The 12,100-nt window shown below is 43.4% G+C and overlaps 1 protein-coding gene across 1 annotated transcript; it reads left to right on the forward strand.

The window, feature by feature from the left end:
- Positions 1-429: 429 nt before the first annotated feature.
- LOC136793454 (uncharacterized protein CXorf51A-like) lies at positions 430-1,173 on the forward strand. The gene is made up of 3 exons (XM_067023902.1): positions 430-552; positions 741-875; positions 1,045-1,173. Exons 1-3 carry the CDS (start codon positions 430-432, stop codon positions 1,171-1,173), a joined length of 387 nt encoding a protein of 128 aa, XP_066880003.1.
- The last annotated feature ends 10,927 nt before the right edge of the window (positions 1,174-12,100 follow it).

Here is a 12,100-nt window from a genome sequence, read left to right on the forward strand (position 1 = left end):
ACATTGGAGGGATTTTAGGCAAGACATACAAAAACTAGGTAATGGTGAAAGGTGGGAGAGGACAGAAAGGACCCCCGAATCATGTGGCAGTGGGGCAAGGTTTGGAGGAGACCCCTTCTCCCTGCCATGTGACCCACCAGAACTGACATGGGGCGATGAGGATGGTAGGTGAGTTTGGAGGGCTCTTTAGGGGTGCTAAAAACGCCCCCTTTCTCCCACCAGAACATCTGGCTTGCTTCCCATCCTCCCCCAGAGGTGTCAGGATGGGGCTCTGTGATGTCAAGGCCCACCCAGGGCCACCATTGGCTGGGGGAGTGACTTGCTGACGTCATAAAGCTGAGTGATGCGGCCCCACCCACGGCATTCTGGGGAGGGCTATATAAGGGTGGTCAGGAGCTCTGGGGAACACTGCTGCTGTGAGTCTTCGACATGGCCAAGGCGACCAGGAAGCCACAAGGGCCTAGAGCAGTTATGGACTCCAAGCTGACTCGAAACACCAGAGGGATGAAGGAGAAGACTCCCCATCAAAAGAGACCCGGAAGCAGGGTCAAGGTGAGCTGAACCCACCCAAGCTCCTCTTGCCCATTGGCACCCCCCCCATAAGAACCCCTCCCCTGTCCTTGCCCGGCACATACCCCATCTCAGCCCATATCCCTTCTCCTGAAGCCCCCATTCCCATCCGTACCCCGCCCTCTCCCCCAAACCCGTGTCCTTCTGTGCTCACCCGCTTGTCTTTCTAGGTGGCCAAGGCAACCAGGAGACTGAAGAGGCACCTTCCAGGGAGTTCCAGCAAAAAAGCCTCTCCAAAATCTCGCACCATATCAAAGAAGGTTAAGAAAGCCAAAGGGTATGTGCTTTGCAGCAGCTGTTCCAAGGTGAGTGAAGAGCTGACTCAGAAGGAACCCACACAGGTCCCAGAGATGGTGGAGAAGGCCGCCGCTCCAACTGAAGCAGTGGGTAGCCCCTGAAGCCCCCATTCCCATCCATACCCCACCCTCTCCCCCAAACCGGTGTCCTTCTGTGCTCACCCTCTTGTCTTTCTAGGTGGCCAAGGCAACCGCACGTTCAAAGAGGCACCTTCCAGGGAGTTCCCGCAAAAAAGCCTCTCGGAAAGCTCGCGCCCCATCAAAGAAGGTTAAGAAAGCCGTCGGAGGAGCCCACCTCTCCAGCTGAAACGACGGGCAGAGCAGGGCCAGAGACCTCAGAAATCTCCAGGGGTCTCACCACTGGGAAATGGCCAACTATCGAGACCCTGAATCTTATACCGACAGGGTTCATTAATTGTGGAGATTAAATAAAATCCACTTGATGATGTGACAGTGTGTGTGTCAGAGTTCTCTGATGGTGGGGAGCAGACAAGGAAGGGAAGAAGCAAGTAGGTGAAGAGGGAGGGAGACGGGTGCTGCAGCATTGGGGGTCGGACCAGAAGGTCCAGTTAGCCAGACAGTGGGGAGAAGGACTCGGTCAGGACGGAGCCCCACAGATGCACTTCCCGTGGGACAAGAAGACAAGGACTTAGTGTTCCCGCGCGTGTGTGTGCGGGAGAGGGGACTTAGCTGGGGGCGGGGGGTGCTGTTACGTGTGGAGTGGCAGTGCCACCTCCTAAAAAGGCTTACACAGTGGTCGCCCCCAGGGCACCTACCTCATCATAGTGTTTGTGACATCTCACCATAGGATGTCAGCAGCTGACAGCCCTCCAAACACCCAATCATCTTGCCTTACTAAACGTTAGTCCAGATGGTTTTCAGTATGGAGATTTCTCAGAAAACTAAAAATAGAACTACCATATGACCCAGAAATTGCACTCCTGGGTATATATCCAAAAAAAAAAAACCCACACTAATTCAAAAAGATACATGCACCCCAATGTTCATAGCAGCATTATTTACAATTGCTGAGGTATGGAAGTGTCCATCCACAGAGGAATGCATAAAGAAGACGTGGTACATATATACAATGGAATACTACTCAGCCATAAAAAAGAATGACATTTTGCCATTTGCAGCAACAAGGGTGGACTTGGAGGGCATCATGCTAAGTAAAATAAGTCAGACAGAGAAAGACAAATACTGTATGATATCACTTATGACATCTAAAAATACAGCAAAGTAGAGAATATAACCAAAAAGAAGCAGACTCACAGGTATAGAGAACAAACTCCTGGTTACCAGCGGGGAGAGGGAAGGGGCAAGGGGCAAGATAGGTGTGGGGAAGTGGGAGGTACAAACTATCAGGTGTAAGATGGGCTCAAGGACGTAGTGTACGCCATGGGGAATCTAGCCAGCATTTTATAATAACTGTAAATGGAAAGTAAACTTTAAAAACGTATAATAAATAAATAAGAAAGAAAAGGAAAGAAAGAGACAGGGGGAGATGGGGGGAAGGAAGGGGGGAAGAAAGGAAAGAAAATAATGGTGGAGATTCCCAAGAAGATGGCGGAAGAGTAAGACGCGGGGATCACCTTCCTCCCCACAAATACATCAGAAATACATCTACACGTGGAACTTCTCCTACAGAACACCCACCGAACGCTGGCAGAGGACCTCAGACCTCCCAAAAGGCAAGAAACTCCCCACGTACCTGGGTGGCGCAAAAGAAAAAAGAATAAACAGAGACAAAGAATAGGGACGGGACCTGCACCAGTGGGAGGGAGCCGTGAAGGAGGAAAGGTTTCCACACACTAGAAGCCCCTTCGCGGGCAGAGACTGCGGGTGGCGGAGGGGGAAGCTCCGGAGCCGCGGAGGAGAGCGCGGCCACAGGGTGCGGAGGGCAAAGCGGAGAGATTCTCGCCCAGAGGATCGGTGCCGACCGGCACTCACCAGCGCGAGAGGCTTGTCTGCTCAGCCGCCGGGGCGGGCGGGGCTGGGAACTGAGCTGAGGGCTTCGGTCGGATCACAGGGAGACAACTGGGGTTGGCGACATGAACACAGCCTGAAGGGGCTAGTGCGCCACGGCTGGCCGGGAGGGAGTCCGGGAAAAAGTCTGGATCTGCCGAAGAGGCAAGAGACCTTTCCTTCCCTCTTTGCTTCCTGGGGCGCGAGGAGAGGGTATTAGGGGCGCGAGGAGAGGGTATTAAGCGCACCGCGTAAAGGAGCCCCAGAAACGGGCGCGGAGCTACCGAAGAGACAAGAGACTTTTTCTTACCTCTGTTTCCTGGTGCGCGAGGAGAGGGGATTAAGGGCACCGCGTAAAGGAGCTCCAGAAACGGGCGCGAGCCGCGGTTGTCGGCACGGAAAACAGAGACGGGTGTGGGACGCTAGGGTTGCTGCTGCCGCCACCAAGAGGCCTGTGTGTGAGCACAGGTCACTCTCCACACCGGCCCTCCCGGGAGCCTGTGCAGCCCGCCACCGCCGGGGTCCCGGGATCCAGGGACTGCTTCCTCGGGAGAACGCGCGGTGCGCCTCGGGCCGGTGCAGCGTCACGCCAACCTCTGACGTCGCACGCTCGCCCCGCCTCCGTGCCCCTCCCCCGCCCCCCCGGCCCCCCCCCCCCCCACGCCTGAGTGAGCCAGAGCCTCTGAATCATCTGCTCCTTTAACCTCGTCCTGTCTGAGCGAAGGGCGGACGACCTACGCGCAGAGGCGGGGCCAAGTCCAAAGCTGAACCCCAGGAGCTGTGCGAACAAAGAGAGGGGGAGGTCTCTCCCAGCAGCCTCAGAAGCGGCGGATTAAATCTCCACAGTCAACTTGAAGTGCCTGCATCTGTGGAAAACCTGAATAGACAGCGAAATATCCCAAGTTGAGGAGGTGGACTTTGGGAGCAAGATATACTATTATTTTCCCCTTTTTTCTTTTTGTGAGTGTGGATGTGTGTGCTGCTGTGTGAGATTTTGTCTGTATAGCTTTGTTTTCACCATTTGTCCTAGGGTTAGACCGACCCGTTTTTTTTTTATTTTTTTCATTTTTTTATTTTTTGGTTTTTTTTTCTTTAATAGAAATTTTTCTTCTTAATAATTATTTTTATTTTAATAACTGTTTTTTACCCTACTTTATTTTGTCTTCTCCCTTTCTTTCTTCCTTTCTTCCCTTCTTTCTTTCCTACTTCCCTCCTTCCTTCCTTCCTCCCTTCCTTCCTTTATTCCCTCCTTCCTTTCTTCCTTCCTCCCTTCCTTTCTTCCTCCCTCCCTTCCTTTCTTCCTTCCTTCCTTCCCTCCCTTCCTCCTTCCTTCCTTCCTTCCTTTCTTGCCTTTCTATTTTTTTCTCCCTTTTATTTTGAACCGTGTGGATTAAAGGCTCTTGGCACTCCAGCCAGGTGTCAAGGCTGTGTCTCTGAGGTGGGAGAACCAACCTCAGGACACTGGTCCACAAGAGACCTCTCAGCTCCACGTAATATCAAACAGCGAAAATCTTCCAGACATCTCCATCTCAACACCAAGACCCAGCTTCACTCAAGGACCAGCAACGAACAGTGCTGGACACCCTATCCCCAACAAAGAGCAAGACAGGTCTACAGCCCCATCCATTAGCAGAGAGGATGCCTAAAATCATAATAAGGCTACCAACATCCACAAACACACCACCAGACGTGAACCTGCCCACCAGAAAGACAAGATCCAGCCTCATCCACCAGAACAGAGGCACTAGTCCCCCCCAACCAGGAAACCTGCTCAACCCACTGAACCAACCTCAGCCACTGGGGACAGCCACCAAAAACAGAGGGAACTACGAACCTGCAGCCTGCAAAAAGGAGACCCCAAACACAGTAAGATAAGCAAAATGAGAAGACAGAAAAACACACAGCAGATGAAGGAGCAAGATAAAAGCACAGCAGACCTAACAAATGAAGAGGTAATGGCCAGTCTACCTGAAAAAGAATTCAGAATAATGATAGTAAAGATGATTCAAAATATTGGAAATAGAATAGACAAATTGCAAGAAACAGTTAACAAGGACCTAGAAGAAATAAAGAGGAAGCAAGCAACGATGAGCAACACAATAAATGAAATGAAAAATACTCTAGATGGGATCAATAGCAGAATACCTGAGGCAGAAGAACAGATACGTGACCTGGAAGATAAAATAGTGGAAATAACTACTGCAGAGCAGAATAAAGAAAAAAGAATGAAAAGAACTGAGGACAGTCTCAGAGATCTCTGGGACAACATTAAATGCACCAACATTCGAATCATAGGGGTCCCAGAAGAAGAAGAGAAAAAGAAAGGGACTGAGAAAATATTTGAAGAGATGATAGTTGAAAACTTCCCTAATATAGGAAAGGAAATAGTCAATCAAGTCCAGGAAGCACAGAGAGTCCCATACAGGATAAACCCAAGGATAAACACGCCGAGATACATAATAATCAAACTGTCAAAAATTAAATACAAAGAAAACATATTAAAAGCAGCAAGGGAAAAACAACAAATAACACACAAGGGAATCCCCATAAGGCTAACATCTGATCTTTCAGCAGAAACTCTACAAGCCAGAAGGGAGTGGCAGGACATATTTAAAGTGATGAAGGAAAAAAACCTACAACCAAGATGACTCTACCCAGCAAGGATCTCATTCAGATTTGATGGAGAAATTAAAACCTTTACAGACAAGCAAAAGCTGAGAGAGTTCAGCAGCACCAAACCAGCTTTACAACAAATTCTAAAGGAACTTCCCAAAGCAAGAAACACAAGAGAAGGGAAAGACGTACAAGAACAACCCAAAACAATTAAGTAAATGGTAATAGGAACACACATATCAATAATTACCTTAAATGTAAATGGATTAAATGCTCCCACCAAAAGACACAGACTGGCTGAATGGATACAAAAACAGGACCCATATATATGCTGTCTACAAGAGACCCACTTCAGACCTAGGGACACTTACAGACTGAAAGTGATGGGATGGAAAAAGGTATTCCATGCAAATGGAAATCAGAAGAAAGCTGGAGTGGCAATACTCATGTCAGACAAAATAGACTTTAAAATAAAAACTATTACAAGAGACAAAGAAGGACACTACATAATGATCAAGGGATCAATCCATGAAGAAGATATAACAATTGTAAATATTTATGCACCCAACATAGGAGCACCTCAATACATAAGACAAATACTAACAGCCATAAAAGGGGAAATCGACAGGAACACAATCATAGTAGGGGACTTTAACACCCCACTGTCACCAATGGACAGATCATCCAAAATGAAAATAAATAAGGAAACACAAGCTTTAAATGATACATTAAAGAAGATGGATTTACTTGATATTTATAGGACATTCCATCCAAAAACAACAGAATACACATTTTTCTCAAGTGCTCATGGAACATTCTCCAGGATAGATCATATACTGGGTCACAAATCTAGCCTTGGCAAATTTAAGAAAATTGAAATCGTATCAAGTATCTTTTCTGACCACAACGCTATGAGACTAGATATCAATTACAGGAAAAGATCTGTAAAAAATACAAACACATGGAGGCTAAACAATACACTACTTAATAACGAAGTGATCACTGAAGAAATCAAAGAGGAAATCAAAAAGTACTTAGAAATAAATGACAATGGAGACACGACGACCCAAAACCTATGGGATACAGCAAAAGCAGTTCTAAGAGGGAAGTTTATAGCAATACAATCCTACCTTAGGAAACAGGAAACATCTCGAATAAACAACCTAACTTTGCACCTAAAGCAATTAGAGAAGGAAGAACAAAAAAAACCCAAATTTAGCAGAAGGAAAGAAATCATAAAGATCAGATCAGAAATAAATGAAAAAGAAATAAAGGAAACAATAGCAAAGATCAATAAAAGTAAAAGCTGGTTCTTTGAGAAGATGAATAAAATTGATAAACCATTAGCCAGGCTCATCAAGAAAAAAAGGGAGAAGACTCAAATCAATAGAATTAGAAATGAAAAAGGAGATGTAACAACTGACACTGCAGAAATACAAAAGATTATTAGAGATTACTACAAGCAACTCTATGCCAATAAAATGGACAACCTGGAAGAAATGGACAAATTCTTAGAAATGCACAACCTGCCAAGACTGAACCAGGAAGAAATAGAAAATATGAACAGACCAATCACAAGCACTGAACTTGAAACTGTGATTAAAAATCTTCCAACAAACAAAAGCCCAGGACCAGATGGCTTCACAGGCGAATTCTATCGAACATTTAGAGAAGAGCTAACACCTATCCTTCTCAAACTCTTCCAAAAGATAGCAGAGGGAGGAACACTCCCAAACTCATTCTATGAGGCCACCATCACCCTGATACCAAAACCAGACAAAGACATCACAAAGAAAGAAGACTACAGGCCAATATCACTGATGAACATAGATGCAAAACTCCTCAACAAAATACTAGCAAACAGAATCCAACAGCACATTAAAAGGATCATACACCATGATCAAGTGGGGTTTATTCCAGGAATGCAAGGATTCTTCAATATACGCAAATCAATCAACATGATACACCATATCAACAAACTGAAGGAGAAAAACCATATGATCATCTCAATAGATGCAGAGAAAGCTTTTGACAAAATTCAATACCCATTTATGATAAAAACCCTGCAGAAAGTAGGCATAGAGCGAACTTTCCTCAACATAATAAAGGCCATATATGACAAACGCACAGCCAGCATTGTTCTCAATGGTGAAAAACTGAAACCATTTCCACTAAGATCAGGAACAAGACAAGGTTGCCCACTCTCACCACTCTTATTCAACCTAGTTTTGGAAGTTCTAGCCACAGCAATCAGAGAAAAAAAGAAATAAAAGGAATCCAAATAGGAAAAGAAGAAGTAAAGCTGTCACTGTTTGCAGACGACATGATACTATACATAGAGAATACTAAGGATGCTACCAGAAAACTACTAGAGCTAATCAATGAATTTGGTAAAGTAGCAGGATACAAAATTAATGCACAGAAATCTCTGGCATTCTTATACACTAATGATGAAAAATCTGAGAGGGAAATTAAGAAAACACTCCCATTTACCATTGCAACAAAAAGAATAAAATATCTACGAATAAACCTACCTAAGGAGACAAAAGACTTGTATGCAGAAAACTAGAAGACACTGATGAAAGAAATTAAAGATGATACAAATAGGTGGAGAAATATACCATGTTCTTGGATTGGAAGAATCAACATTGTGAAAATGACTCTATTACCCAAAGCAATCTACAGATTCAATGCAAACCCTATCAAATTACCACTGGCATTTTTTACAGAACTAGAACAAAGAATTTCACAATTTGTATGGAAACACAAAAGACCCCGAATAGCCAAAGCAATCTTGAGAACGAAAAATGGAGCTGGAGGAATCAGGCTCCCTGACTTCAGACTCTACTACAAGGCCACAGTAATCAAGACAGTATGGTACTGGCACAAAAACAGAAATATAGATCAATGGAACAGGATAGAAAGCCCAGAGATAAACCCACACACATATGGTCACCTTATCTTTGATAAAGGAGGGAAGGAAACACAGTGGAGAAAAGACAGCCTCTTCAATAAGTGGTGCTGGGAAAACTGGACAGCTACCTGTAAAAGTATGAAATTAGAACACTCCCTAACACCACACACAAAAATAAACTCAAAATGGGTTAAAGACCTAAATGTAAGGCCAGACACTATCAAACTCTTAGAGGAAAACATAGGCAGAACACTCTATGACATCAATCACAGCAAGATCCTTTTTGACCCATCTCCTAGAGAAATGGAAATAAAAACAAAAATAAACAAATCGGATCTAATGAAACTTAAAAGCTTTTGCACAGCAAAGGATACCATAAACAAGACCAAAAGACAACCCTCAGAATGGGAGAAAATATTTGCAAATGAAGCAACTGACAAAGGATTAATATCCAAAATTTATAAGCAACTCAGGCAGCTCAATAACAAAAAAACAAGCAACCCAATCCCAAAATGGGCAGAAGACCTAAATGGACATTTCTCCAAAGAAGATATACAGATTGCCAACAAACACATGAAAGAATGCTCAACATCATTAATCATTAGAGAAATGCAAATCAAAACTACAATGAGATATCACCTCACACCGGTCAGATTTGCCATCATCAAAAACTCTAGAAACTATAAATGCTGGATAGGGTGTGGAGAAAAGGGAACCCTCTTGCACTGCTGGTGGGAATGTAAATTGATACAGCCACTATGGAGAACAGTATGGAGGTTCCTTAAAAAACTACAAATAGAACTACCATACGACCCCACAATCCCACTACCGGGCATATACCCTGAGAAAACCATAATTCAAAAAGAGTCATGTACCAAAATGTTTATTGCAGCTCTATTTACGATAGCCAGGACATGGAAGCAACCCAAGTGTCCATGAACAGATGAATGGATAAAGAAGATGTGGCACATATATACAATGGAATATGACTCAGCCATAAAAAGAAATGAAACTGAGTTATTTGTAGTGAGGTGGATAGACCTGGAGTCTGTCATACAGAGTGAAGTAAGTCAGAAGGAGAAAAACAAATACCGTATGCTAACACATATATATGGAATCTAAGAAAAAAAAAATGTCATGAAGAGATTGGTGGTAGGACGGGAATAAAACACAGACCTACTAGAGCATGGACTTGAGGATATGGGGAGGGGGAAGGGTAAGCGGTGACGATGTGAGAGAGTGGCAGGGACATATACACACTACCAAATGTAAATCAGATGGCTAGTGGGAAGCAGCCGCATGGCACAGGGAGATCACCTCTGTGCTTTTTGACCACCTAGAGGGGTGGGATAGGGAGGGTGGGAGGGAGGGTGACGCAAGAGGGAAGAGATATGGGAACATATGTATATGTATAACTGATTCACTTTGTTGTAAAGCAGAAACTAACACACTATTGTAAAACAGTTATACTCCAATAAAGATGTTAAAAAAGAAAAGAAAAGAATGGTGTTTTTGGAGGTCACAAACCCAACACTGAGTAGGCCCTTTTTTCACTAAGAAATGTTGAGTGGAGCAGTGGCCTCCCACAGGAGGAGCAAGGCGGGTGGCCTGCACCCAGGGCTGGCAATAAAGGGGGGAATTGCCTGCAAAGAGTTTTATTACAAGAATAAAACCAAGTAAAAGCTGGTCCTGTTCTTATTACCGCCTCCATACTCCAGTATTCTAAAATAATGTCAGTAGTTAAATACCTTTCCTCCGCAAAACCAAATTTTGTTGGTTTAAGTTCTAAAAGTTTGTTGTCATTTATGTCAAGTTTTAATATTTTATATATTATTCAAAAGGTACAAACGTCTAGTATATATATACATATATATGTATATACTTCTAGTATATATGTGTGTGTGTGTGTGTGTGTGTGTGTGTGTGTGTGTATAAAATTTCATATGGCCACAGTTTTATACTTATCCTTTAAAAATTCATTTTCTTCTATGAAGGAGTTAATTTGGAGAAGATCCTGTTATACCGTTGTCCCCAACACAGGCTGCCACGGTTAACACTCTTCCTTTCCATACAATGTTCTTAACGGTTTGGAAGGCTTTGAGACCACTTCCTGTACATCCCGTAATCCCTGAGGGAATGTACTAACACACACACACACACACACACACACACACACACACACACACACCACATTCAAACAGTAGATTCTAAATACACAGTGATATCACAAAGATTGTCAAGGTAAAGACACACAACTTGTTTTTATTTATGTCCTAAATCAGCGAAACAAAGTGTTAACTGCAAGGTACAAGCTCTTGTGGTTTGAGAAGTATAAAATTTCCTTCTATTTGAACATAAAATATCTTGCTGAATTTGAAAAATAGGTTTTAAAGTGGAATTCATTCTTCTTTAATTGTCAGTTATTTTGAGACTATGGAACAAAGAAAGAAAATAAAATTACATTAATTGTGGCTGCTTAAATTGTATCTTTTGCAGACGTTTTGTTTTCTTAAGATTCCCTTATACATTTTACTGTCATAGTTATATATAAACAGATCAATAGATTTTATACGATATTTATTTTCTGGACATTATTATTTTCTTTAGTTTATGAATGCTACTAGAAAGTTGTTCTATGGAGCAGGGGGTATTAAAAGTTACTCCTTTCCAGTGTGGAATACACTGTTTATGCTACTGCTGGGAGACACATTTTATTGCCTAAAACCTTTTATAATTCAGCTTTAGTGTCTAGGCTTTTTGTTTTGCTTTGTTTAGGCTGGGGATTTTCTCATCTCTTCCCAGTTTCCTAAGAGTTTCTGTAAGGAATGTGCGTTGCCTATTGTCAAATACTCTTTCTGCATCTATTGGTATGATCACACTCATTTAACTTTTAGCTTGTTAATGACATGAATTACATTGATTGGTTTTCAAGTGTTTAGCCAACCCTGCCTTCCTGGGACAAACCCCACTTGATTATGGTGTATTATCCTTTGTATACACCGATGGACTCTGTGTGTTTCATTCTAGATGGCTCCTACTGCTATGTCTTCAAGTACACAAACCTTTCCCTCTGCTATGTCTAATTTACTGCCAATCCCATCAAATGTATTTGTCATCACAAACACTGTGATTTTCAACTTTATGAAGATAACTCGGGTCTTTTTTATGTCTACTATGACTCTACCAAACTTTCTGAACATACACAATACAGTTATAACTATTTTAACGTGCCTGTCTACTAATTCTAAAATCTGTGTCAGTTTCCATGTCTCAGGATAGCTTTTTTTTTTAATTAGCATTTTTCTTACTTAGCAAGGTTAAACTGCTCTTAATATGGTTAAAGGCCAGTTCTGTATCTTTCTTATGAACCGTCTGCTCATGTAATAAGACTCTGTCCTCTCGTGCACTGGCTCACTCATTGGCCCCACACGCATTTGCACGCCGTTGGTGTGCCTGAGACTGTGCTGACCCGGAGCAAGAGGCAGAGGGCGGTGGCCAGGGATGCCCAAGAGAAGTAGATTCATTGGCCTGGACTCGAGCCCACTGTTCCCCAACCTGCAGAACTGTGGATCTTTGAGGGGCTTTGGTGTTAATGCAGAAGGTTCAGCCTTTTGTTTTTATAAACAATGTAGCGGGGAACATTCCTGGACATGCCTCTTTGCACATGAGTCTACGTGTTTTTGTAGAGCTGGTGCCTAGAGGTGGAATTGTGGGGTTCTAGAGTACGTGTGCTGGCAAT

Source organism: Kogia breviceps, chromosome X, assembly GCF_026419965.1.
Source record: "Kogia breviceps isolate mKogBre1 chromosome X, mKogBre1 haplotype 1, whole genome shotgun sequence".
In the NCBI taxonomy this organism is placed as follows: Eukaryota; Metazoa; Chordata; class Mammalia; order Artiodactyla; family Physeteridae; genus Kogia; species Kogia breviceps.